The sequence below is a fragment of the Eubalaena glacialis genome, chromosome 7, assembly GCF_028564815.1.
Source record: "Eubalaena glacialis isolate mEubGla1 chromosome 7, mEubGla1.1.hap2.+ XY, whole genome shotgun sequence".
Taxonomy (NCBI): domain Eukaryota; kingdom Metazoa; phylum Chordata; class Mammalia; order Artiodactyla; family Balaenidae; genus Eubalaena; species Eubalaena glacialis.
In genome coordinates, this window is record NC_083722.1 from 81,908,337 (window position 1) to 81,935,885 (window position 27,549).

Here is a 27,549-nt window from a genome sequence, read left to right on the forward strand (position 1 = left end):
GCCTTTACTCGTCCTTGGAAATGACTGGAACCATCCCAAGAGCTTTAATGTGAGTGTCTGGCTCTAGAATGCGCTGGGTTGGTGGCTGGAGATACAGGGGGTTCTGTCTAAACGTCAGGTTTGTATAGGAACCACCCTACGATACACAGGCAGGATCCCCATGGGCTAGGGAAGGCTCAAGGAGGCTGATGGAGATCTTGAGGGGACGAAAGCCCTCTATGCTCTCTGGCTGCTCTTTCTTCCAAAGGCAAAGCTTGACAAAGGCTATGGATTTTAATGAAATCACCCCAAATGGAGCAATCTGGAAAAGCTCTGCATCTTTTAAAACTTGGTCCTACTACAGTCTTCTGACTGAAGCGTGTGCTCTTGAGTCATTTTCTTTGGAATCAAGGAGACAGGATTTTTATATCATAGCTGCTGGGGTACGTATGTCAGGATCTGTGGTCAGAACATGGGTCCCAAGTCAAAAGGAGATGTGTGCATCGCTGCCCACCCTAGCAGATGGGCACCTTTGAGACCTCAAAAAGTCCCTGTTCACAAAGAGGGGGAACTACCCCCAAAGAGCCAAACAAATCTAGCAGTGACTTGCAAAGGGCACTGTGAAATAAACAAGCTTTTTTTTTTTCTGTCCTCAAAAACTTATTAATGACTCTCTCTGCCATCAACCTAATAATATGAATACAGATAGCTAGCATTTACCAAAATCCAGGTGGTACTGCCCCTGTGCTGGTGCTTTCCAGTCTTTGCAGGGCAGGTATGCTGAAGTCCCATTTTCCAGAAAAGGAAACTGAGGCTCAGAGAACGGAGTGATGTGCTCAAGGTCACCGGCCTGAACGGGGCAGAGCCCGGATTTGAACCCTGCCTGATTTCAAAGGCTGGTTTCTTTTTTTCTGCAGTTTTGTCAGTGGTCATTGATCACCACGCCCCACCTCCCGGCCCCAAGCATCGCTCTCTTATTTCTCTGGCCTGCCTCTCCACTTCTCTCTCCTTCTCTCAATCTTTCTCCCTCTCTGCTTGTCTCTCACCTCTCCCTCTCTCTCTTTCTGCTTTAGTTGGACTCCTCACACTTGTTGTATTTTTTTTTCCATATAAGTGTTCACCCAATGTGTCCCCAAGTGCCACAGATGTGTCCTCAGAGATGTATTCTCAAATCAGAGGAAGAGGGCCCTGGCGGAACCCTGCTCCTTGGGGCTTGGCAAATCACTGAGACTCTGGGAAGCCTGGTGGGTGTGGCCTCCACCTGATGGCCACAGGGGGTGGTGTGGCACCAGTGGCTTGATTGGCGCTGGGGGTGGGCCTGAGCCTTTCTGAGTGTCTGGAGCAGGGGAAGGGAGGGACGGTTTTCTCATTGACTGTACCCTGTTTGCTGGCTGGTGGCAAGCTTAATCATTAACTTGGGAGATGAGAGGAACCGGGGCTGTGGCGAGTGCTGTGTGTGGAGGGCATGGGGCAGTGTGCATGTGAGAGAGACCTTGACCGTCAGCCCCCAAAGTTTGGGTCAGTTTCCTCAGCTATTTCAAAGTTCCCTTGGCGGCCTCTCAGCCACTCACTGATGAAATTCTTCATATCCCACCTGTTTTACTACATAAGAACCTGGGGCTCAGGGAGACGTATTCACTTGCCCAAGGTCACCAGCCTAGAACAGGGAATCAATCTGAGGTCTGTTGGACATCAAAGTCAGTGCTATTCTGCTGTCCAGCTTTGTTCTCCTTGGGGGCAGATGGCGGGGGGGTGGGGGGATGAAGGGATACTATACTCACGGTCCCCAGGCCACCATTTGATGGCAGTCAGCGTGGGGCTGTGCACCACAAACTCCTGGGTGGCTGCATCGTAGGTGGCTTCAGTCTCCAGGCCCTGAAGATATGTCCCTGGGCATCAAGGAGGGGAGTTAGACATTGGGCCAGGGTCGGAATCTCACCAGGGGAGCAGTGTCTAGGTTGGCCTGGAGCTCCCAGGCATCAGCGCAGTATGGAGTCGGGGTAGCTCCCAGCTGTACTCACAGGCATTTCTCTCCTTTCACCGGTGGGCTCTTTGGGGGACACATGGCCAGCCCATGATAGGGAATGGTGGCTGACATTTCCAGAAGGAACACCTTGCCTCACCACTAGCTCATACAATATGTTCGTGTAAATTAGAAAAAATCACCCCCTCCTCAAGACCTTTAACTGCCACCTGCTGTAACATCTTCATATTAAATATATAAATCTATGACTAGTGAGATGTGAATGGGCCCTCTGGAACTGTGCAGTGCACACCTGTACACTGCACGCAGCAGCCCTGGCTCACCGTGCCCCAGTTCCGTCTGGGCGTATGTCGCGAGGATCTGTAACTTGTTGCAGAGTGGGTCCCACTTGGCAATCTGCTCCTCTGAGCCCAGGCTCCTGAGGGCTTTCTGGAAGACGAATTGTAACGCTAAGCCCAGATCTCCAGAGAGGCTTCTGCAGGGGAGAGACACAGTTGTTGAACAGCCCATTGGAGGCAAGGACCCAGGTACCCTCAGGCTGGCAGGGTGCAGGAGGGAAGGGGCACCTGATATCCTTGTTTCCCAACAAGTAGTACCTTCGTTGGGGAAAATAGCTCATGGGCTGGGTTTTCTGGGGGGTCCCAGGTGAATTCCTCTCTGGTGGGGTTGCCCTGGGAGTGAGCACCTGTTAGCATAATATAATTCACGACTGTCTTCAGACCAGCCCAGGCGCTGTGCTAACATCTGGATGTGGAATTTCTTCTTAATGGCGGCTTCATAACGTTCATTCTGGGTCATGAAATAATTATCCTTCAGGCTAAGCTCTGGGTCACTGTGGATGATGCTTTCTGTCAGGGACAGAGAACAGAGGGCTTAGAGTCCTGGGTGAGGTTCCTGGTACCTTCAAATCTTCCCATCCACTTGCCTCATGGATGTGGAAAGGAAGTCAGACATTGCTGTCATTTTACAGATGCAATGAATGAGGTCCAGAGGTGGCAAAGTGACATGCCCAAGGTTACAAAGCTATGCAGTGGAAGAATAAGGACACCATCCAGGTCTTCTGCTGCCTAGGACTCTTCTATCCCTCAGATGGGCTCAGGGAATATTGACATGTTAAAGATGCCTTCATAGTCCAAAAGAATGAATCTCTAATAGTGGAATTTTGAGAGCAGTTATTTGAAGTTTGTTTGTTATTTGAAGGTGGGACTGCTATTGAGGGACTCTTCTTCCAAGAAAAGCATATGGGCACAAAGCAGATGCTCCATTCCCCAGCCTCCTCTTACCGACTTTCCTCCGGAGTGCAGTGTTCTGGGCCCCTCCATCAAGGATGTTGGTGAGCTCTTCCACGTTGAAGGGCTGCATGTGCCTCTCGCTCTCTATGTCAGGGTGCACTTGCCTGCTCCAGGTGTCCCCCATTGACACTCGGTGCACTGGACTGCCCATCCTAGCCCGGGTCTGCCTGGTGTCTGAGAAGAGAGACTTCTGGCCTGGGTGCTCTGAGCCTTGGGCTGTGCTAAGAACCTGTGTGCAGGAGGGACTGCCCAGGGCTGAGTGTCAGCTGAGGCCTGCTTTGGAGGAAAGCAACCTCCCTTAAATGCTCGTGTGCCACTCCACCCCAGCACTCTCCCCTGTGGCCCTTGGCTGTGTACCAGGCACTGTCCAGGACTGTGTGCAGTAACTTCATACTGTTCTTCAGTGAACAGTAGTTCAGCGTGTTCTAGCCAAGATTTGGACAGGGTCTGATTGCCTGGGGGAAATTCTCACAAAAAGTCAGTGAAGGTCACGTACGTAGAAGTTCATGTTAGAGAGGTTAAGTGCGTGGCCTCTAGCTGCACAGCTACTGCTGGCCAGGAGCTGGACCGGGTCCGGGCACGGAACACATGCTCTGTCCATGCTACAGCCGCACATGGGGGGCTAAGTCCCAGGCTCGTTTGGCCCATTTCCGTGAGCCTTGAGGGGTACTGCGGAGCTGAGGGGAGGAAGCTTGCCCCTTGCCTGTGCCGTGTTCCCCCGGGAGCCCTGTGTGTCCTCCACAGCCACGGTGGGCCCTGCGTCCTTCACAGCAAACCCTCAGCCTCTCAGAGCCCCTGTTTCCCCACAGCACGGCGACCAGCAGGTATAGTCCGTGCTACTTCTCGAGTCTCTCAGATCCATTTGTTCCATCCATTCCCTTGGCTACCACCTAGGCCACCTTCGTCTCTCACCTGGCCTCAGTGCCTCTCATCTGTTCTTCTGCCTGCCAGGGTGAGCTCTTAGACTGCAGCCACATTGTTTACCTCGTACCCTGCTGGGAGTCTGGTCCTTGGGGCTGGCTGTTTGCTGTATGGAGTCCACGCCCTCTGCCATCTCACCACCTCTCGCCCCTTGCCCCGTATCCACCCACTGCGCCTACCCAGGACTCCTCTCCCTCTCCTCCTGCCCTTGGCCTCCGCTGTTTCCCCTGGTGTTCCTAGTGAGCCCCAGCCTCCAGGGCCACCTCCTCTAAGGAGCCTTCCCGATGGCAGTGCCCCCTGGGGGAACCGAGCAGGCCTTCGGTGCCCCCACTGGGTGCTATTAGAGTGGACAATAGGGAATGAGTCCTCATTCACTCGAATGTCCCTCTCCCAAGGCAGAGAGTGCCTGGGGGGCCAGCTCTGCTTTTGTGGGGTCCCAAGAGCCTGCAGGTGGCCACTATTTTGATTCCTGTTCTTCTTCACCACAGCCCAGCAGATACACTGCTGTTATTATAACTATTTTACAGAGAGGACAGGAGCCTCGGGAAGAGAGGAGACTTTGTAAGGTCACGCAGCCACACGTACAATAGCAAATGGGATTCATCCACAGGCTTACAAACCGACACCCCTAAGTGGGCAACAGGGCTGTGGGATGCTGACAAAGGGCCTGGCACATTCAAGGAGCCCCCGTCATCTGGCCCCTGGATCCCTGCAAGGCCTTCTAGCCTGTCTCCCCTCTTCCTGCCTCTCCCTCCTGCGCTCTAACTGCCGCTGCGTCCTTGCTGTGCTCCAACACCCGGGCCTCGGCCCTCACCCTCCAGCCTCTAGAGGCCAGGGCTGTGTGCTCTGCCTGAACACTCCTTCCCCGATGTGCCCATGGCTCCCTCACTACCTCTGCAAGTCCTCATCAGTCCCACCTTCTCAGTGAGGCCCACCTGAGCCCACCCTCTTTAAAATCCCAAGCCCCTTCCCCCAGCATTCCCAGACCCCTCACTCTGCTCTACTTTTTCTCTTTTCACTTATCGTAACATAATTTGCTCATTTGCTCTGTTTTTGTTTATTGCTGTCTCTGCCTACTTAAAGGTAAACTCCAAGAGGGCCAGGATCTTTGTCACATTCGTGCTGTGGCTCTCACACTTAGCACAGGGCCTGGCTCACAGGTAGCGTCTAGGAAATAGGGGTCGAATGGAAGAAAGCAGCTCTCAGAGTCAGTAGGGGTTGCGGGGAGGGTGCAGTCCTCAGGAGTCTCCCAGCCCCTCCCCAGCCCCATGGCCCGGTTCACCTGACTCACCTCTGTCCTGTGTCTGCACAGTCGGCCTGGCCTGGTCTCTAGCTGCAGGCCTAGGCCTCTCACGGGTGGCCCGGCCCCTTTCTCCTCCCCTGGAGGGGCTGGACCACAGGAGACTGAAGGCGCTGCCTGGCAGGCCCTCGGCTCCCAGCTGTCCCTGGTTGAGCTCATTGCATGTACTCTCCTGTCCTGCTGCCTCCCTCTGGTGGTCGTGACGGTGCTGTGCCTGGTCCGGGGCTACCCTGGGAGATTGCTAGGAGGGTGTGAAGCAGGCTAGATAGCTCAGCACGACGCTGGCTGGGCAGCTTAGTGAGTGCCAGCTGCTGAGCCTCTGTCTCTCCCTTTCTCTCCCTGCCTATCCGGCCCCCCTCCCAGAGCCTGGTGCTGGTCAGATGCACACACATTCACTCTGCAGAAAGAAACACCACAGGCCTCCACCCGGAGTCCAGAGACCTGGGTTCAAATCCTGGAGGTATGACTCTGAGTTACTTCACCTCTCTAAGCTTCCCTTCTCTTAACTGTAACTCACAGGGTATGAAGGAAAGCTCTTGATAAACTATAAAGCCCCAAACATTTGTAACTTGAGAGTATTACTGTTTTCTTAGCTCCCCATAAGAGAATTTCTTAATTCCCAGGAGTGATGTTTAATGGTAGAATTTCCCATTCTGTGGCAGGGTGCTGGTGAGAGATCTGCGGGCAGGTGTGTGAGGGTTTGGGTCGCACAGGATGCACTGATTTGGTTACGCGTCAATATTTATTTTTGAATGTCCACAGTGATCTAAGCACTGGGGCACAGCAGGAAGCCCAAACCACAGAAAACAAAACTATACTAGTCCCCTGCCCTTGGGAACCTTCCAGGCTGGGGTCAGGGGGGCTGCTGGAGAGACAGATCATCACAGTAGGAATGGGCAGGAAAACCTAGCGGGATACTCACAACCACTTCTAATGAACTTATAACTTTTTTGAACTTAAAACCTTCTTGCCCTCTCTTCCTGCTACCGAAGTCCCCAGGGCCTTCCCGCTTTACCTGTCCAGCTCCTGTGTCTTTTCGTCTCACTACAATGTCACACTCTTTTGGGAAGTCACCCCAGTCTGGATTAGAAGCTCCTGGCCTTGCTTTCTTAGCTCCAAGCTTTTGAGCTTTATGGTATAATAAAATGTATAGATTTGGTCTTTGTCCCTGGTTCCTGGCACAGAGCTCCTAAAAAAATCCTTGTAATCTGCTGAGTGATAGACTGTCTTTTTTGTCTGTGGCTGGGGGCCCACACATAGCTTCGGGATGGGGGCTTGTTGCCAGGAAGACCAAGCCTTAATTCGAGGGTTGGAACTTTCAGTGCCCCACCCCACCCCGCCAGTCTCCGGGGAAGGAGAGATGCTGGAGATTGAGTTAATCACCAATGGTCAATGATTTAATCAGTTATACCTACATAATGAAGCCTCGATAAAAATCCCTAAACAGTGGGGTTTGGGGAGCTTCTGAGTTGGTGAACACATAGAGGTGCTGGGAGGGTGGCCTCCCAGCCATATCTTGTCCTATGCATCCCTCCCAATGGCTGTTCCTGAGTTGTGTCCTTTCTAATAAACCGGCAAATGCAAGTAAAGTGCTTTCCTGAGTTCTGTGAGTCATTCTGGCAAATTATTGAAGCCGGGGTGGGGGTTATGGGAACCCCTGAATTTATAGCTGGTAGGTCAGAAGTACTGAGATTTGCAATTGTTGTCTGAAGTTGGGGGAGTCTTGTAGGACTGAGCCCTAAACCTGTGGGGATCTGCGCTAACTCCAAGAGTTAGTGTCAGAATTGAATTGTTGGACATCCAGTGTTGGGGAATCAGAGAATTGCTTGTTGTTGGAGTGGGAAGACTACACGTTTGGTGTCACAAGTAGTGGTAGAAAGAGACAACACACCCTTGGTATGCCCACAATGGTGGTGGCTATTTTTTTCTTTAATTATTGGTTTTTGTCTAAATCACTGGTGAAAGCAAGAATTGTGTTGTTCTTGGTCACCAATGCAGTCCCAGCCCCAGCCCCAGCCTAGGGCCTGGCCCGGGGTAGGCGCTCAGCAAGTATTTGGTGGATGAATGAATAAACAAAGGTTGGCAGGAGCCATCAGGATTCTCTATCCCAAGGGCATGGCCATGCTTGGGGAAGGACTCTGGAATTTTGGCACTTTTTTTTTTTAATTTGGTATTGACTCTTTTCTGCTTGAATTTTTTTCCTTTATTTATTTACTGTTTTAATTGAAGTATAGTTGATTTACAATGTTGTGTTAGTTTCAGGTTACAGCAAAGTGATTCAGTTATACATATATATGTATATATGTATGTGTGTGTGTGTGTGTATATATATATAAATCTATTCTTTTTCAGATTCTTTTCCATTATAGATTATTAAAAATATTGAATATACTTCCCTGTGCTATACAGTAAACACTTGTTGGTTATCTATTTCATATATAGTAGTGTGTTTATGTTAATCCCATACTCCTAATTTATTCCTCCCCCTCTTTCCCCTTTGATAACCATAAGTTTGTCTTCTATGTCTGTGAGTCTATTTCTGTTTTGTAAATAAGTTCATTTGTATCATTTTTTCTTTTTTTTTTAGTTTCCACATATAAGTGATATCATATGATATTTGTCTTTCTTTTTCTGACTTACTTCACTTAGTATGATAATCTCTACATCCATCCATGTTGCTGCAAATGGCATTATTTCATTACTTTTTACGGCTGAGTAATATTCCATTGTATATATGAACCACATCCTCTTTATCCACTCATCTGTCAATGGACATTTAGGTTGCTTCCATGTCTTGGCTATTGTAAATAGTGCTGCTATGAACACTGGGGTGCATGTAGCTTTTCAAATTACAGTTTTCTCCGTATATATGCCCAGGAGTGGGATTGCTGGATCATATGGTAACTCTAGTTTTAGTTTTTTAAGGAACCTCCATACTGTTCTCCATGTGGCTGCACCAATTTACATTCCCACCAACATTGTAGGAAGGTTCCTTTTTCTCCACACCCTCTCCAGCGTTTATTATTTGTAGACTTTTTGATGATGGCCATTCTGACTAGCATGAGGTAGTACCTCACTGTAGTTTTGGTTTGCATTTCCTTAATAATTAGCAATGTCAAGCGTGTTTTCCAGTGCCTGTTGGCCATTTGTATGTCTTCTTTGGAGAAATGTGGATTTAGGTCTTCTGCCCACATTTTGATTGGGTTGTTTGTTTTTTCGATATTGAGTTGTATGAGCTGTTTGTTTATTTTGGAAATTAATCCCTTGTTGGTTGCATTGTTTGCAAATATTTTCTCCCATTCCATAGGTTGTCTTTCAGTTTTGTTTATGGTTTCCTTTGCTGTGCAAAAGCTTTAAGTTTAATTAGGTCCTATTTGTTTATGGCACTTTTTTAAAAGGTGAGGGTTGGTGTGTATGTGTGTGTGTGCACAGGCACGTGTCCACCCTATTTGTACTTACTTGCATGCCCCAACCTGAGACCCAGTCCTCTAATCTCAAAGCTGGATTCCTCTGGGACTAAAAAAGCTGTATACCCAGCTATGTTTCCAAAGTGATCCTGGCCTTTCTGCTGCCTCTCCTGGTCCTTCCTGATGGCTCCTGCCATCCTGTGCCCTTCAGGAACTCAAGTTGTTAATATCCCAGCAGCTTAGAAGGCTCCCCTCACATGTTCCTTCAGTGAAAGAATTGCTCTGTAATGTGAACGATTTTCCTCTATCCCCATGTTTCTGCTCTAAAATTTGGCTTGTCTTATTCATGCTTAGCATTAGTATTTGTACACCCCTATCCATCATTCCCTGGACAGATATTTTTGGAGTATCTGCAGTGGATTGGGCACTGCTTTGAGTGGGACCCAGAGGGTAACCTGGCCTCGGTGAGTGGGGTGGGGTGTTGATAGGTTCCTTCACTTCCCATGCATTACAACCCTGGAAAGTAGGATGCAGCTCCCCATTTTGCAGGGGAGGAAACAAGTTCGGAGAGGTGTTGTCACTTGCTCAGGTTTGCACAATAAGTAGATTACAGAGCTGGAATTTGAACCAGGTCTTTTGATGGTAAAGACTGTCTCTTAACCCATTTGTGCAAGGTTGGAAAAGAAGTCAGGAGACGCAGGCCTCCTGTCCTGGCCGGACTTCTGAGATGTGCTGACTCTGGGCAGGCGCCCTCCCCTCTTGGGTCTCTGCTTCCCCATCTGTAATGTGGAGTGTTTGCTCACTGAGGGGCCTCACAGCTGTCCACCATATCCCCAAGGTAGCGCCCAGCTTGTGTCCTGAGGAAGGAGCAGGATCCAAACTCTGAGACATCACCTAGCAGATCCTGCTGGGACTGGGGGGCCTGGACCCTTGGGTCTCCTGTTGCTGTTGGCAATGACCATACACAAGGTGGTGGCTTCAGGGAAGGTGGCCTTGACCCTACTGTTTGGAGGGGAAAGTTCTGGGTTCCTACCTGGCTCTGCCGAGGATTTATGCTATTACTGACTATGGGAAATTACTTAATTTCTCTCTGCCATAGTTTCCACATATTGATTGTCTTGAGATAAAGCTCTTGATTTTTTAAATGTGTATTTTATTATATGTTTCAAGTGTACGTCATTATAATTTGACATCTGTGTACACTACAAAGTGACCACCCCCAAAAGTCTAGTTACCATCAGTCACTATACAATTAACCCCCTTTACCCATCTGCTCACCCCCGCAGCCCCCTACCCTTCTGGTAAACGTTGATTTGTTCTCTGAATCTGTAGGTTTGTTTGTTTCGTGTTTTGTTTTAGATTCCACATATGAGTGAAATCATATGGTATTTGTCTTTGTCCTTCTGACTTATTTCACTTAGTATATACCCTCAAGGTCTATCCATGTTTCCACAAATGGCAGGATTTCCTTCTTTTTTATGGCTGAGTAGTATTTTATTGTATACAGATATACCACATCTTCATTATCCATTCATCCATTGATGGACACCTAGGTTGTCTCCCATATCTTAGCTATTGTAAATAATGCTGCAGTGAACATAGTGGGGCATATATCTTTTCAAATTAGTGTTTTAGTGTTCTTCAGATAAATGCCCAGAAGTGCAATAGCTAGATCATATGGTAGTTCTAGCCTTAATTTTTTGAGGAATCTCCATACTGTTTTCCATAATGGCTGCACCAATTTACAATATGACCAACAGTGTGTGAAGGTTCCCTTTTTTCCACACCCTCTCCAGTACTTGTTATTTCTTGACTTTTTGATAATGGCCATTCTAACAGGTGTGAGGTGATATCTCATTGTGGCTTTTATTTGCATGTCCCTAATAAATAGTGATGTTGACCATCTTTTCATGTGCCTGTTGGCCATCTGTATGCCTTCTTTGGAAAAGTGTCTATTCAAGTCCTTTGCCCATTTTTAAATCAGGTTGTTTGTTTTGTTGTTGTTGAGTTTTATGAGTCCTTTATCTATTTTCAGTATAACCCTTTGTTGAATATATGATTTGCAAATATCTTCTCCCATTCAGTTAGATGGCCTTTTAGTTTTGTTGATAGTTTTCTTCACTGTGCAGAAGCTTTTCAGTTTGATGAAGTCCCATTTGTTTATTTTTGCTTTTGTTTCCCTTGCCTTTGGAGTCAGATCCACAAAAAAATCACTAAGACTGATATTAAGAAGCTTACCACCTATGTTTCCTTATAGGAATTTTATGGTTTCAGATCTCACGTTCAATTCTTTAATCCACGCTGAGTTAATTTTTTTGTATGTAAGATAGTGGTCTCGTTTCATTCTCTTGAATATGGCTGTCCAGTTTTCCCAACAGCATAATGAAGAGACAGTCCTTTCTCCATTGTGTGTTCTTTGCTCCTTTGTTGTAAATTAATTGTCCATATATGTGTGGGTTTATTTCTGGGCTCTCAATTCTGTTGCATTGACCTGTGTGTATGTTTTCATGCCAGTACCATGCTGTTTTGATTACTATAGCTTTGTAGTATAGTTTGAAATCAGAAAGTGTGATACCTCCAGCTTTGTTCTTCTTTCTCAAGATTGTTTTGACTATTTGGGATCTTTTGTGGTTTCATACACATTTTAGAATTATTTGTTCTAGTTCTGTGAAATATGCCATTGGAATTTTGATAGAGATTGCATTGAATCTGTAGATTGCTTTGGGTAGTATGGACATTTTAACAATATTATCAATAATTATTCCCACCTGTGAGCATGGAATATTTTTTCATTTGTGTCTTCTTCAATGTCTGTCATCAGTGTCTTATAGTTTTCAATGTACAGGTCTTTTACCTCCTTGGTTAAATTTATTCCTAGATGTTTTATTCTTTTTGATGCAATTGTAAATGGGATTATTTTCTTAATTTCTCTTTTTGATAGCTTGTTTCTTTATAAATGATTTATCCATGACCTTTACTATATGTTTACCTTTTCCAGTGAGAATGTTACTTTCATATGTTTTCTTATTATTAATTAGTGCCTTTTCTTTTCAGCCTAAAGAAGTCCTTTTAACATTTCTTATAAGGCTGGTTTAGTGGTGATGAACTCCTTTAGTTATTACTTATCTGGAGAACTTTTACTCTCTCCTTCAATTCTGAATTATAACCTTGCCAGGTAGAGAATTCTTGGTTTGAAATTTTTTTCTTTCAGCCCTTGAAATATGTCATGCCAGTCCATTCTGGCTTGTAAATTTTCTGCTGAAAAATCTGCTAAAAGCCTTATGGGGTTTCCCTTGTACATAATAAGTTGTTTTTCTCTTGCTGCTTTTATTCTTTCTTTATCCTTAACTTTTACCATTTTAATTATGTTGTGTCTTGGTGTGGGTTCCCTTTGGGTTCCTCTTATTTGGAATTCTCTGGGCTTACAGGACTTGGATGTCTGTTTCCTTCCTCAGATTAGGGAAGTTTTCAGCCATTATTTCTTCAAATATTTTTTCTGGCCCTTTCTCTCTTTTTTTCTGGGACCTCTGTAATGTGAATATTATTCTACTTGATGTTGTACTAGAAGTCCCTTAAGGTATCTTCACTTTTTAAAACTCACTTTTCATTTTGCTTCTCTTTCTAGGTAATTTCCTTTGCTTTGTCTTCCAGCTCACTGATTCATTCTTCTACTTCATCCAGTCTGCTGTTGAACCCCTCAAGTGTATTTTTCCCAGTTCATTTATAACTTCTCTTTGGTACTTTGTTATATTTTCTCTTTGTTGAAGTTCTTATTGTGTTCTTCCATTTTTGTCCTGAGATTGGTGAACATCTTTTTTTTCTTTTTTGGCTGCATTGTGTCTTCGTTGCTGCGCGTGGGCTTTCTCTAGTTGAGGTGAGCGGGGGCTATTCTTCGTTGTGGTGTGTGGGCTTCTCATTGTGGTGGCTTCTTTTGCTGCAGAGCACGGGCTCTAGGCGCGTGGGCTTCAGTAGTTGCAGCACGTGGGCTCAGTAGTTGCGGCGCGCGGGCTCTAGGGCGCGCAGGCTTCAGTAGTTGTGGCACACGGGCTCAGTAGTTGTGGCTTGTGGGCTCAGTAGTTGTGGCGCATGGGCTTAGTTGCTCCACGGCATGTGGGATCTTCCCAGACCAAGGATCAAACCCGTGTCCCTTGAACTGGCAGGTGGATTCTTAACCATTGCGCCACCATGGAAGTCCCGGTGAGCATCTTTATGATTATTACTTTAAACTGTTTATCAGATAGTTTGTTTACCTCCATTTTATTAAGATCTTTTTTGGGGGGATTTATCTTATTCTTTGGTTTGGAACATGCTCCTTTGTCTTCTCATTTTGACTGACTATATGTGTTTGTCTGTATGTATTAGGCAAAACAGCTACCTCTCCCAGTCTTGAAGGAGTGTTCTTGTGTAGGAGATGATTCGTGGGGCCCAGATGCACAGTCCCTCTGGCCACCAGTACCAGCCACTCAAGGGGGTGTCCCTCATGTGGCAGGGCTGGAGCTGCTGTGTGGTGTGGGCAGGCCAGGACACTGTACACTCGCCTGGCCAGGTTGTGGCTTGGCAGCTGCACAGTGTAGGCTGGGCTTGGGGTGCTCAAGACCCTGCTGCATGGGGAGGGCAGGGTACAGTTCCTTCAATGTTTGGGAAATTCTGTGTTTAAATAATTTCTTTATCAACTTTGGTGCTGACTCTGCTTTACATGTTTTTGGATGTGATCATTTCATTTTGTTGTACCAAACTATTGAATCCTCTAGTTTAATTTTTTTTTTATTATGAAAAATTGAAAACCTGTCCAAATGTGGAGAGAGCAATATAATGATTCCACAAGTACCTAACACTCAGCTTTAACACTTATCATCTCATGTCTCCCTATTCTTTGTTTTTGACTTTCTATTTCAAAATAACTTTAGACTTTCAGAAGGTTGCCAAAAATAGTAGTTTCTGTACGCCTTTCACCCAGCCACCTCCAGTGTTGACATCTTACATAACTATGGTGCGGTTAGTGAAAGCAAGAAATTATCATGACATACTACTATTAACTAATCTTCAGAACTTATTTGAGTGTGTTGGAAGGTCCCCAAGATGAACTTCAGGTTCAGTGACTTGCTTGAAGTATCACAGAACTCAGAAAAGCTAATATACTCATGATCATGGTTTATCACTGCAAAAGGATACAGATTAAAATCAGCAAAGGAAAAGACATATAAAGTGGAGTCCAGGAGAGACCAGGCACGACCTTCCAGTTGTCCGTCCTCTCCCAGTGGAGTTGTATGGACAGCATTTAATTCTCCCTGTGTGGCAACACGCACACTGTACCTATAACCAGGGAAGCTCACCCCAGCCTTGGCATCCAGGGTTATAGGGCATGAGTCATAGAGCCATGGGATGCTGGTGTGGCTGATCTTAGTTACTCAGTCTCCAGCCGCTCCAGAAGCCACACTGATACAGCATGACCCATGACCCCACGTACATCACATTGTTAGTGTAAACTGCCTGGCATGGCCCAAGGGCCCAGGTGGACAGAGGTACTCTTTTCAGGCAGGATATTCTAAGAGTTTAGAGGTTAGCTCCCAGGAGCTGTCAAGGGCCAGTGCTTTCTTTGGAACGTGCAGGGTTTGAAATCCTGCTGAGTTAGTCATTTACTGCATATTGAGCTTTGCCAGTTTTCCCACTAATATCTTTTTCCTGGTTCAAGATCCATTCCAGGATCCCACACTGCGTTTAATTGTCCTGTCTCCTCCAATTGGTACAGTTTCTCAGTCTTTCTTTGTCTTTATGACCTTGATACTTTGAAGAGTACTGGTGAGGTGTTTTTTTCAGAATGTCCCTCAATTTAGATAGGGGTGTGAGACAGTATGGGCGACACCTCCCCCAAAAAAGGGACTGGGAGAAGGGCAGAGGGTCTTGGGGTGGCCAGCCATGAGGGAGGGGTGGATGCCAGACAAGCTTAGGGACTAAGAGAAATAAATGAGTGGAACTAGAACTTGGAGGGGTCTTGTCAGTGACAGATGTGACAGACAGAATGAAACTACCAAGGAAAGGGAAGACAGTAATTAACTTTTACTGAGTGCTGGCCATGTGCCTCTACTTAACAAATATTTTATATTTGTTAATTCAGCCCTCTTAACAGTCTGTAAGGCTGGTACTATTGGAAACTTCATTTAACAGATGAGAAACTCAGAGATGTTAAGTTACTTTTCCAAGGTCACCCATCTGGTGAGTGGCAGAGCCAGATCCCCTACCCCACCCCCAAGTCTAAAGTCTGCCTGATTTTGTGGCCTGGGCTCCTAACAGCCATGCTGTGCTACCTGTCACGATATCCTAACGAGGGGAGAGAGAGGTGGGGAGAAGGAACTTTCATCCCTTGAAATGTGCCAGGCCCTGGGCTAGGTGCTCTGTGTCTGTTCTCTCGTGTTCCAGGACCTACCAGGCATATAGTAGGTGCTTAATGCGTGTTTCTCTCCTTCCTGCTCCTTCCCTGAGCTACCTGGGCCAAGAGCAGGCATGTGGACTCCTGTGTCCCATTTGGCCACTGGCTTCTCTCAAAGCCGTGAATGTGCCCTGGGCCCCACTCTGCCTTACCAGATTGGCTTGGGCCGGGCCACCTGCTGGCAGAGAAGGAGGAAGGAGGAAGGTGGAGGGCCATTTGGCCTCAGCAGACTTACAGAATATTTCCGGCAACAGATGGGAAGGCTTGAATGTGGGTGCTTTGCAAAACATTCTCCTGAGCCTCCATCAGCAAATGCTGATACGCCAATATAAACGTGCAGGCTCCAGCCAGGTGGATGTGAGTTCACATCTTGCTTTTGCCACCTGCTGACTGTGTGCTTTTGGGCAGTAGCTTTGCCTCTTTAAACCTCGGATTCTCCATCTGTAAAACAGAGGTAATGACAGTCCTGGGGGCTGAAACGAGAGAATTCATACAAAGTATTTAGGCCAGTCCCTGGCACAGACACTAAATGTTCAGTAAGAACAGATATCATTACCTATGTCACAGATGTGGAAAATGTGGTTCAGCAAGTTGCCCAGACTTGTGACAAGGAGTGATTGGCAGAGGTGGGGCTTGAATCCAGATCCGGGCACAGAATTAACTCTTTACAGGGCAAGCCTGGTACTGACCTTGCAGGGGGAAATGAACAGTTTAGTTCAGGCACACAAAAGGGTGAGCTAGCTGCCTTGGTCCCATGGGAAGCCCTTCCTTGGAGGGGGGAACCTCGGCTAGCTTAGCCGTTGCCAGGCAGCCCAGGAGAGTTGCCAGGGTCCCTCCCTGGGCAATCCTGCTCATCTCTCTTTGCAGGTCCTTTCTGGGAAGTGGATGGGCACACTTAATGAGAGGGCCAGATTTGGAAAACAAGCCCAGCCCCGTGTCCTCTCTGGGCGAGTGCCAGCCGATCATCAACTCCAGTAACTGTGATGGGCTGAGATGAGGACAGCAGCCACTGGGATGTAAGGGCTCTGTTCTCATGAGGCCCAGCACAAGGGGGCGCCATAAAACAAGGCCCTGGTGGGAGCAGGGTGGTTGGGTGTGATGGGTCTTTGGGAGCCATGGAACATCAAATGGTTTAGGCCACTGCTCAGCCACAGGTCCAGTTCTGCAAGGGGGCAGGAGTCCTGCTGTGATGGTAGATTTTTTTAAATTTATTTATTTATTTTTTAAAATTAATTTATTTTTGGTTGCGTTGGGTCTTTGTTGCTGTGCATGGGCTTTCTCTAGTTGCGGCGAGCGGGGGCTACTCTTCGTTGTGGTGCGCGGGCTTCTCTCATTGCGGTGGCTTCTCTTGTTGTGGAGCATGGGCTCTAGGCGCATGGGCTTCAGTAGTTGTGGCATGCAGGCTCAGTAGTTGTGGCTTGTGGGCTCTAGAGCGCAGGCTCAGTAGTTGTGGCGCATGGGCTTAGTTGCTCCCCGGCATGTGGGATCTTCCTGGGCCAGGGCTCGAACCCGTGTCCCCTGCATTGGCAGGCGGATTCTTAACCACTGTGACACCAGGGAAGTCCCCATGATTGTAGATTTTAACCCGTTGGTTGGCCCCAGAGACTGGTTGGCTTTGGGGGTGGGGGTGTGATATTGGGGACGGGGCCATGTGTATAGTGTGTAGATATTCCTCACCCCAGGACTCATGTCAGTCTGTGATGGCCTGCATCTATGTTTATGGGTGGAAGCCAAATCCCTCAAGTTCAGATGGACAAAAGGAAGGTGAGATAGGTTCCTGAATCTTGTGTCAAAAGGTTAGGATGGCATAGAGACCTCCTAGGAGCCCTTTCTAAGAGCACAGCCTGGCTCTGGTGGAAAAAATGTAGACTTTGCAGACAGACGGCTCTGTGTGAATCTCATCTCTCCCCAGGAATTGTTTTGTGACTTCTGGCAAGTCCTTTAGTTTACCTGAGCCTTGGTTTCTTCATCTGCAAAATGGGGAGGATGATACCAAATTGTTATGAGTGGTGACATTGCTGGCTCTCCATAAATGCAGTGATCATTACTGATACCCATTCACAACTTTTTTGAACACTACTATGTGCAGAGTCCTGGCTGGGAGTGGTAAAGGTCAGCAGAGTCAGAAGGGGTCCCTCTTTTCATGAGGCTTGGAATTTGGATAATCTCAAGTGTGGTGAGGTTGGCCTGCAAAAGCTCCCTTGGAGCACACACTGCAGAACCAGGGAGGGAGTGTCCCTTCTTCTCCTGAGTTCTTCTGTCTCTCTCCCAGGTTTTGTATTTAGTGCTGGTTTGCCTTTGAAGAGGGTGTCTCCAAACCCAGACCAGGACTTGTGGTCTGGCGGGTGTGAGAGAGTGTGGCCTCAGCGAGAACAGGGCTTGCTGCTGTTGGCTCCCCATTTAGGGCAGGGTCTGCCATCAGAGCTACTGCTGCAGCCTTGTCCTTCTCCAGGGTCTCCAGGACTGGGTGATGGCCTGACCTCTGCCTTCAGGGATGAGCTTACTCTCTGGATGCCTGGAAGGTGGTGTGTAGGAGCCGTGCAGCTCCAGAATGAGTTCTGAAGGCACAAGTGCTAGTAGGGCCCAGGAATACTGACAAAAGCCCAAGAGGCCAAAGGAAAGCTTCTGGACCAAATTGACACCTCTGGGCCAGGGTCAACATTGTAGAGGAAGGATTCAAGTGAGTGATGGTGATGAGAGGGGCTGAACCTGGGAAGAGGCTGGATGTATTGCAGAAAGAAGAAGAGGGAGAAGGGGTTTCTCATTCACTCATTCATTCAACAAACATTTAGTGAGCACCTGCTATGTGCCCTATGCCCCAAGTGGCCAATGCCTTTTCTTAAAACCGTGAGTGGGATGGGGCTGGGATTCTTTTCCCTGGGGCCTAGCTGCCAGCATGGCACAGGCTAGGCCACTTGCTGGCAGGGAAGCAGGAAGGAGGAAGGCCATTTGGGATTCAGCCGTAAACAAGACAGACAAAAATCTCTGCCCTCATGGAGCTGACATTATCGTTAGGAGAGACACACAAGATAAATAAGTAAAATATATGTTAGATGGTGATAAGTGGTAAGGAGGAAAAATAAGGCAGGGAAAGAAGGGATAGGAAGAGTGTAGATGATGAGATTTTAGGAGGGGTGACCAAGGGGACCTGGTTTAGAAAGAGCAAGAAAAAGACCTGAAGAAAGCGAGGGAGCGAACTGTGCGGCTCTGTGAGGGAAGAACACTCCTGGCCAGGAAATAGCAGGTGAAAAGGCCGGGGGGCGGGGGGCACATGCCTGGTGGGTGTGAGGCTGGGCTGGCTGGAGCTGCGTGAGGAAGAGGAGAGCAGTGGGAAGTAGGGCCGAGCTTAAGAGAGCTGGACGCACAGGACCTTCTAGGTCACAGGAACGACTCTATTGGGAGCCAGACGAGTGACAGATCTGCCTTAGATTTTAACAGGATTTTTAACATCTTAACATTTTGACTGCTCTGTTGAGAATAGGCTGTAGGGGGCAGGGGCAGAAGCAGGGAGAACAGTAGGAGGAGGCCACTGCAATAATGCAGATGTTTTATTTCCCACTGTGCCCCCAGCACGTGGCATGTTTCCTGGCACAGAGCAGACACTCAACAAATACTTACTGAATGACGTGTGAATTAGCGATACCCAAATACCAGTTATCAGACTGGTGCCGTGTAGGCTATATGGAAAAAGTATAGACAAACAGATCCCGGGCACTGTTGCTGGGGATCCTGATCCAGTAGGTTTCTGATGGCAAAGAGGAATTTGGCTTTTCAGTACAGTCTGCAGGTAATTCTGGGCAGCAGCGTTGGCCTTCTGTGTCAGTTAGGAATGCTTTTGGCTGCAGGGAAGAGAGACCAACCAGCAATGGCTTAAACAAGAGGGTTTTATTTTTATTTACAAGAATTCTGGAGGAGGATGGCTGCTGGCATTGGCTTGGTCAAATGATGACAGGTCAATGTTTCTGAAATTCTCTTGGCCATTTTCTCATTGTAGCAAGATGGCTGCTGTGGCTCCAGGCATCCCATCGTCAAGGTAGGAAGAAGGGAGGAGCAGGGAGTTGTTACCCAGTCTGTCTCTTTTATCAGAAAAACATAAGCTTTCCTAGGAGCCCCTGTAGACTTTGTCTTAAATTTCACTGGCCATACCTGGTCACATGGTCACCCCAAGCTGTAAAGGAGGCTGTAACAGTGAGACTCTGTATTTACAGCCTCTACAATGGGAGATGGCTGGAGAGAAGGAGTTGGGGCTGACCACTGGGGAGTGAACAAGGGTGTCTGCCATGGCTCCATGGATGACATGGTACTTGAGGTTCCTTCTACTTCTGGGGCTTTGTCTCCATGATTTGCCACCTCTGTGGAGCACCTATGGGGTGCACAGAGTGAAATCCCAAGCATTCCCTTGGAGGGGCCTACTTCATCCTAGATACTCAGTCTTGCTTCTCCTGTCTGAACAACACAGGGGACAACTTCTTTGGGGAAGGGGTGGTCTTTATTTAGGGACTGTGCATTTTTAGCATTTCTCTCACCTGGCAGACATTTAAAACAGTATTACCATCTTCTCACTAAGACTGTCACATTTGAGAGACTTTTAGAGCCGCTGCCCCCCACAGGAAAAGGATGATGTCTCTGGTCACTCTCCAACCACCCAGTGAGGCGTAAGACCAGGATGATCCCTTTCCTCCCACCTTTGGTCCAAGTATCAAAGGGCATCCCAGCGGTAGCTCTTTCTGGCAGTCTTGGGGCGTGAAAGGAAATGCTTTTCTAGCACTGCCCTGCTACCTTGAATGATGGGTTTACAAAGCCAGAGGCAGGGATTTCAGGGGGAAAAGAAACAGGCCTGGTTTAGTCTCTAAATCTTTAAATATGGGATAGGAGCAAAAGGTTGAAACATTTGGTCTCACGTTGGGAAGGGCGTTTTGAGGAAGAATGGGTGAATTCACTGGAGCTGGCCCAGGTGATGGAAACCAAGCAGGGGGTGGGTCCCAGGTGCAGAGGCTGGAAACGGGGACTCAACGGGACCAGTTTGGAAGGGTGACTGTAGGGTCTTCAAACCGTTTTTTATATTTTCAGAAGCCTATTGGAAATCACTTTATATTTGCTCTTCATAAGCTTCGGGAAAAGGTTTAAAAGAAAAGTTTTGTGGGAGTCTTTGGCTAGAATTGCATCAGTGTGGTAAGAAATGCAGATTGGCGATTACATACATTTCTGGTCACATAACCAACAAACACAATTTGCTAGGCAAGAGCCTTCCCAGGCCTGAGGTCCCTGGGGTGGGTGGAAAATAAGGAGCCCTTGGGGGCTGTGGGGCAGAGATGGCCTCAGGGATGATGTTTCCAATATTGGCCACCCGTGGACGCTCCAGCCTTGCCGGGTACAGTGTGGGCCTCAGCCCAGCAGTCTAGGAGCTTCTTAGCAATGAGAATCTCAGCCCTCACCCCAAATCTACTGACCCAAAAGCCGGTCTTTTACCAAGATCCCCAGTAATTTATAGGCACCGTGAAGTTTGAGAAGCACTGTTCTAGCCGTCCAGGAGCGGAAGGGCTGCAGCCCTGGCTAGGTGTGGTTACAGGGCCTGGAAAGGGTAGGGCTGTGGAGAAGGGAAAATAAAGGCATGGGGGTGGGGAAAGGCTGGCAGAGTCTGAGAAAGAAGCTGTCGTCATTAGACAGACCCGTCCTCCCCGCAGGCGGCTTGCAGAGCAGGCGTCCCGGGATGCTCCGCCGAGCTGCCCCACACCGGGCTGCAGAGACCACCCCAGGCAGGGAAGTTCTCGGAGACCTGGGAGCTGGGCTGCCCAGAGAAGCAGGGCCCCATGGGGCCCGGGCAGAACGGACGGCTTGTCCAGCCAGAGAGGCCCCTGTCCCTTCTCAACTCTGCCAGAAAAATCTTGGCAGAGCTCAGAAGCCCCCTCAGGGAGAGGTGCCTGGTAAAAGTTTTCCCAGCAGTGGCTTCTTCTTGGAGCAGGAGGGATGAGTACTCAGAACGAAAAGGCTGGGAGCTCAGGAGCCCCCATCTTCGGAGGGCTGGGGGGAGGGCGGCCCTCTGGGACAACGCATTTTACAGAAGCGAGTGTGAACATCACAGATGTGTCAAGACCAGGGGCCCAGGGCTGCCGGCTACAGCAGGGCTGCAGGAAGGTGTGGGGACCAGGGGCGGGCTGCAGGGGGCGCTGGAGCTCCAGCAGCCGGCTCTAAAGCGCTCTCTCTTCACTGGTCAGGGTGGTGATTCTCCGCAGGTTTTCCCTGACTTTAATAAATTCGGGGGCATGGTCCTCTTCCTTTTCTGGTGGTTTTTCCAGCTGCAGGAGAGAGAAACAGAAATGTGAAGTGGCTGGGCTAGGGGAATTCCCATTCTCAAAAGCCACTGGGTTTGGAGCAAGGGTCCTCTCTGGGGAAACAGAACCGGGATCAGTTTTGCCCCCAGCCTGGTAGCTGGGGGGAACAGAGCATGAGACTGTTTTCTCCCCGTGAAGCCTGGTTCAGATTGCTAACCTCGTTTCTAAAATGGGAACTCCACCGAGCTCACGGGGCTGTTGAGAGGAGGCGATCAGAATCAGCAGGCAATAGATTGGGCCCATGAGGAAACTGAGGTTCAGAGAGAGGAAGGCACTGGCCCAAAGTCACACAGCAAAGGGAGTGGCAGGGTGAGGACTCAGGCCAGGGGTGGACTCCTGGTGCCGTCCTCATTTTGCTCAACCTCGTGGTCAGCCGTGGCCGCATGCAGAGCTCCTCCCTGGCTGGACCAGGAGACAGTCTTGGAGGAGGTGTGGGCCAGGTCTGGGGGCCCCCACCCACCTGGTTCAGCCTCTGCTGCCGTTTCAGGAGCTCCTGCTCAAAGGGGCACTGCAAGCGCTTGGCCTCCAGTTCCTCCTTCTTCTTCTTGAGGAGCTGGTTCCGCCGGCGGTGCTCCAGAACACGCTGCAGCTCCGGCTTGCTGTCCACGCCCAGGCCCCTGGGGTGGCGGGAGGAGGGGTTAGGAGACCCCCAACTTCTCCCCACCCAGGGCTACACCCTGCGCAGACATCAACCTATACCATTACATCTTGCAATCCTCCTGCTAGCCCGGGGAGGTGAAACCATTACTGTCCCATTATCCAGGGAAAGGAAGCGAGGCTCCTAGGATTTAAGACACCGGTCCAAGTCACAGCTATGAAGGGACTGAATGAGGATTTGCACCTACGCCTGTCTAAGTTCAGAGGCCAGGTTTTATGATATTACTGGTTATTTTCTCAGGATAAGTTTCTAGAGGTAGAGTTGCTGGGTCAGGCGCTTTTAAAAGATTTTGGATACATATTCCCGTCTTGTTCCTTAGAAAAGATTATCCACTTTATACTTCCGTCAACAGTATACAAGAGCATCTGTTTCTCCCTATTGTCACTACCCGATCTTTTTGTATTTGAGAATCTGGTAGGCAAAAAATATCTGGTTTTCCTTTGTTTCTTTGATTGCTAGTCACATGGACCAGCCTTGGAGATGTTTGCCAGCTACTTGCATTTCTTCTTTTGCGACCTAACCATACCTATCTTTTGTTCATTTTTTCCTTATGAATTTATAAGAGATACGTATATATTTTTATCATTTATATTGCAAATATTTCCCCTGATTTGTCTTTTTTAGGCTTTTGTTTAATTGTGGTGATTTTAAATGGGATGACTCTAAAAGGCAACCTAAGAAAATACTTATAATACACAGTCAGCCCTTTGTTTCTGCGGATCAAATCAGTGGTTGGCTGAATCCGTGGATACCGAGGGCTGGCTGTACTATGCCATTTTAAATACATAAGGGACTGGAGCATCTGTGGATTTGGGGTTCTGTGGGGGGTTCTGGAACCAACTCCCTGTGGATACAGAGAGACTACTGTGACTAAGAGGAGGGGGTGGGCACAACACGGAGGATGCAAAATGAGATCTGGGGAAGGTCTGTTGCAGACCACTGAAAACAAGAATGAAAATCACAGCCAGCGCCAATACCAAAAACGGCCAGTAGAGGGAGCTTCAAAGACACTGCGGCCTTCATCCTGGTGCTCTGGCCTCGGAGGGGTGGAAAGCTCAGCCTCCCTCTCCCCTTCCCCACAATCCCTCTCAATAATCCAGTCCCAGCCCTGATGCCTCAAGCCTGCCTTGCTCATTGCATGCTCCTGGCCTCCCTGCTCCACTCATACCCCCTCCACAATTGTGACACCCTGCTTGAGACCCTTCACAGGTCCACATGTCTCTTCCGGCCTACCTTACAATCTTTGCTCCAGCCACTCTGAGCTACTCCTGTCTCCTGTCCATTCGCACATGCTTATCCATCTTCTGGGAACATACTTGCTTCTACCGGCCAATGTCCCCCTCCTAAGCTGGCTGACTTGTGCCCACCCTTCGGGCCTTGACCTCATGGAGGAAGTGATGCTATCTTGGAACCCTGCCTGGTGGCTCCTCTGGGGTCACAGGCCCATTTATGCCCCCATCCAAGCACCCATTCTACCACCTGGTTATGCATCCATCTCCTCTGTGAGGGCAGGAACTGGGTCCCATTCCTTCTTGTAGCCCCAAGTCTGGGCACAGTGCCTCGCACATGGTAAATGCACGTGGAGGGCAGCCACAGGTGGGTAGCTAGGTGGGAGAACAGGGCTTTTGGACCTTCACAGTGTCTGCTGGTGCCCATGTGGGGCACCCTTTGACCGCCTCAGCCCCAGGATGACTACCAGGCCTGCCTTTCATGAGGGGCACCTCCCCGCGCCCCAGCAGGCCTGAGGCGGTGCTTGCCAGACTGAGGCAGCCGAGCTCCACTCCCACCTTCTGTGGTTCATGAGCAGCTCTCGGTGCAGCTCCTGGTGGCTCCGGGAGGCCTTCACAGGGTTCAGCAGCTTCTTGGGCTTGATGAGCTCCGGGTTCCACTCTCTGTATTCTGGCCGGGCCATCAGGCCTCCGATGTCCGCCCGCTCCCTCTGGATCTCCGAATACATGGAGGCTGTAGAAGTGACAGGGGAGTTGGTCAGAGCTGGGCCCACAGTCTCACCCATTCTCGTGGGCACAGCTGAAGGGCAAGGGTTTTGGTGTTAGATGGATCTCAGCTTACTGTGCGGCTCTGGGCAAGCTACTTGCCTTTCCGGGCCTTGGTTTCCTCATTTGTGAGATGGAAATAATTGAGCCTGTGCACAGAGTTGGAAGGACTGGAGATGATGGCTGTAAAGTGGGGTATAGAAAAGTGCTACTTTTCTTGACCCCTAAAAGTGGGGTCACAAAGTGTATGGGTTGACGCGTGCAAATGTTTTTGGCCTGACTTTGAAAAAAAATTTTTCCCTCCTATAAAAGGAATTCTGTTTCTCGTTGAGCTTGTATCAGAAAAAGAAAAGATATTTAAAATGAGCAATATGTACTTGTTAGGGATAATTTGGATAAATGCAGTGATCAAAAGAAAATATCACCCCTTATTGTCCAACTTCCCTATCCATAGTTCCAAATTTCCTCATGGACACGTCCAGCTTTTCACTTTCTCCAGATCAAAGAGGAGGGTATGAAATCCTAGGACTGCCATGTCTAATTACAAAGGGATGGTTGTCATCTTTAATGCAGATGTCTGACTTCTTGATGGCCTCATTTCCTCCACAGTAGCTTGAAATTTGTCAATGCACTTGAAATTCAGGCAGAAGGGCCCACTACTCTCCAAGTTGGCTCCATATCCTTGAAATGCCCCGAAGCACATACAAGAGTGAGGGTGAGAGTGGGAGTGGGGGTGGGGATTTTTAAGAAAAAGTCTCAAGAGGGTGACACAGCCTGGCCATTGGCTGCATGTAGTATTTAGAGTGAAAATTTAGGCATTGGCTCTGCTCCCTTCATGAGTCCCACTTTTCTGAGGTTGAGCCTCTACTATACGCTAGTAGGCATTGGCAGTGTCTGGTCTGTTATATAGTAGGCACTCAATAAATATTTGTTGGCAATTGATAATAAAAGCTTTGAGGTTGTACAGATGAGAAAACTGATGCTCAGGGAGGTTGGTCTTGGGGAACCAGTGCTTTAAGGCATGTGGTTTCCATGATGCAACTGAGGGGCTGTGTCCCCACTGCATACGTCAGGCTCTAGTCCCCCTCTTAAAAACCACCAACCACCATGTTGCCTGTGGACAGACCCTCACTTCTTCCCTCCCACGGGGAAGAGGATGAAAGCCATTCTCTGCTTGATGAACAGGAGTTCTCCAAGTAAACTAGACAGGGATGGTGTTCTGTGCAAGAACCTGGAAGTGGGTAATAGGTCAGTGGGGTTGGAAAACACAGGAGGAGGGGGTTTGATGGGGTGCAGATTGCAAGGTGACATGTTAGGGAATGTGGGCATCAAAGGGGAGATGATGCTTTGCAAATGGTAGCACTCCAGACACATGTTTGGCATTTCTATTATTACCTACTGCAGGGTGCTGTTAGGGGGATTAAGTGAGACCCCATTTGTAAAGATGCTGTGTAAACTGAGAAAAGTGTTAATCTTGCTACATCCAAAATATCTTATAATAATTAAGTGTCAGAGCCTAGAGACATGGTTGCTAATTTTCTTTCTTGAATTCCCATTCTCAAAACTACCTCTAAAATGAGAATTCTAATTAATTTTCTCTTCTTTTTTCATAAGGCTATTTGTTTTTCAGGTTATATCTATCTTTCTTAATTTTTTGGTCCCTAAAAAATGATTGTGGTAGGGTTTAGTAGTTAGTTAAAAATGGGCACTTGACAAAATAAACAGTTGGCTATATCAGCTCCCTCCTCCTTTAAAAATGTGGATATTTTCTTAGTCTGAGATTAAGCTGTCTGGGAGCCAGTGCGTTAGAATATCTTGATTCAGATTGGAGTTTGGGGAATTTTTCCCCCTTCCACTGCCTTTTCCCATTACCAAGTCTCACCAATCCTTTATCTGAGTAATTCTTAGCTACACTCTTTTCTTCCTATGTGCTCAGCTCTCATCTTACCCAGGCCATTATCACACCACACTAACTGCTTCAGCTCCTTGGCTAGTCGTCCTGCCCTTAATTCCTGTGTGCCCCAAACCTTCCAAAGCTTCATAATTTTCATCAGTCACACCATCTTTAAAACAACTAACTGTATGTTGCCAAAGTAATGAGGCAGGAAACAGAAATAAATTATATAACTTTAGGAAAGGAGAGGGCAGAATTAATATTTGCATAAGATATCATTATATGTACCTAGAATTCCCAAATGGATTAACAGAAAAGCTTTTGGAACTAATGAGGAAATTCAAGTGTGGCCAGATACAAAACAGGTCCACAAAACCAAGAGCTCCTGCATAACAGGAATGGCCATTGAGAAAGTACACAATCATACAATTATTCATTCATCCTACGATACGTTAGAGTTTCTATAATCTGCCAGGTATGGTGGTAGACAGAGATGAACTAAACAGGCAAGGCTCCCACTCCCACAGAGCTGACATTCTGCTAGGAAGGCAGACAGCAAACATGTACACAAACCAACAAAAATAAATGATTGCAAATCGCGAGGAGCCTGCCCAGGGAATGGGGGTGGGGGGGCGGGCGGCACTAGGACAGAGACTAACAGGAGGACCCTCCTTCAGCCAGGTGCAGCAAGAGGGCCTCTCTGGGAGGTGACCTTTAAGATCTGACGGTTGAGAAGGAAGAGGGAGCCTGTGTGGGGCAGAGGGAACAGCATGTGTGACTCATGTACCTTGAACAAGCTTAGTCTGTTCAGGAAACAAAAAGGCATAGTGTGTCTGGAGTGGCGTGAGGGAGTGACAGGGGGAGAGCATGGAGTGAGGGTGGACGGGTGGTTTCAAGCTGGGGAAAGATCGCCTCTGATTTGATTTTAAGAAGGTCATTCTCACTGCTGTGTGGGGGAAGAACTGTGAGCAGGTTTTGGGAATTTCTGATATGACTTTGGTTTCTTTTACTTCCAATGGGCAGCCTCTGTCTTTCCCATTAAATTCCAGAGGAAAACATCTGATTGGCCAGGCTGCGGACCTTCACTTCAAAGGTCATTCAGCGAGCCAATGAGTTGGCCGCCCCGGGGCCAGTCCTCAGCCCAGCAGGGACCACACAGGATCGTGCTTACAAGGGGGTCCTGCGTTTTCATTTTGCAATGGGCCCTGCAAATTATGTAGCCAGTCCTGCACCCCAGGTCCAATCAATGACCAGCTCTGGTTCAAGGATCTGCTCTAGGCTTATTTAAAAAAAAAAAGAAAATCAGTGGTGAGGTGTGGCAGATGATGATTTGCTGAGACCAGGGTGGTATGGTCATTGAG

General features: G+C 48.2%; 2 protein-coding genes across 11 annotated transcripts in view; both read right to left on the minus strand.

The window, feature by feature from the left end:
* ACOX2 (acyl-CoA oxidase 2) overlaps nucleotides 1–5,556 on the minus strand; it is a 36,012-nt gene extending 30,456 nt beyond the window's left edge. For 2 of the 6 annotated variants that reach the window (XM_061197081.1, XM_061197078.1), the window contains exons 1-5: nucleotides 5,468–5,546; nucleotides 3,247–3,500; nucleotides 2,649–2,811; nucleotides 2,287–2,438; nucleotides 1,761–1,868 (exon numbers count right to left, since the gene is read on the minus strand). In XM_061197081.1, coding sequence (XP_061053064.1) covers nucleotides 1,761–1,868; nucleotides 2,287–2,438; nucleotides 2,649–2,811; nucleotides 3,247–3,406 — 583 coding nt within the window. In that variant the 5' untranslated portion in view covers nucleotides 3,407–3,500; nucleotides 5,468–5,546. Of the gene's footprint in view, nucleotides 1–1,760; nucleotides 1,869–2,286; nucleotides 2,439–2,648; nucleotides 2,812–3,246; nucleotides 3,529–5,467 lie in introns of all 6 variants that reach the window. The other 4 variants (XM_061197080.1, XM_061197079.1, XM_061197082.1 and 1 more) reach the window with 4 other exon arrangements.
* A 13,624-nt stretch (nucleotides 5,557–19,180) lies between these two features.
* The window catches only part of FAM107A (family with sequence similarity 107 member A), a 66,578-nt gene continuing 58,209 nt past the window's right edge, over nucleotides 19,181–27,549 (minus strand). For all 5 annotated transcript variants that reach the window (XM_061197095.1, XM_061197092.1, XM_061197091.1 and 2 more), the window contains 3 exons: nucleotides 24,088–24,262; nucleotides 22,103–22,259; nucleotides 19,181–21,606 (listed from right to left, as the gene is read on the minus strand). In XM_061197095.1, coding sequence (XP_061053078.1) covers nucleotides 21,499–21,606; nucleotides 22,103–22,259; nucleotides 24,088–24,257 — 435 coding nt within the window. In that variant the 5' untranslated portion in view covers nucleotides 24,258–24,262 and the 3' untranslated portion in view covers nucleotides 19,181–21,498. The remainder of the gene's footprint in view (nucleotides 21,607–22,102; nucleotides 22,260–24,087; nucleotides 24,263–27,549) is intronic.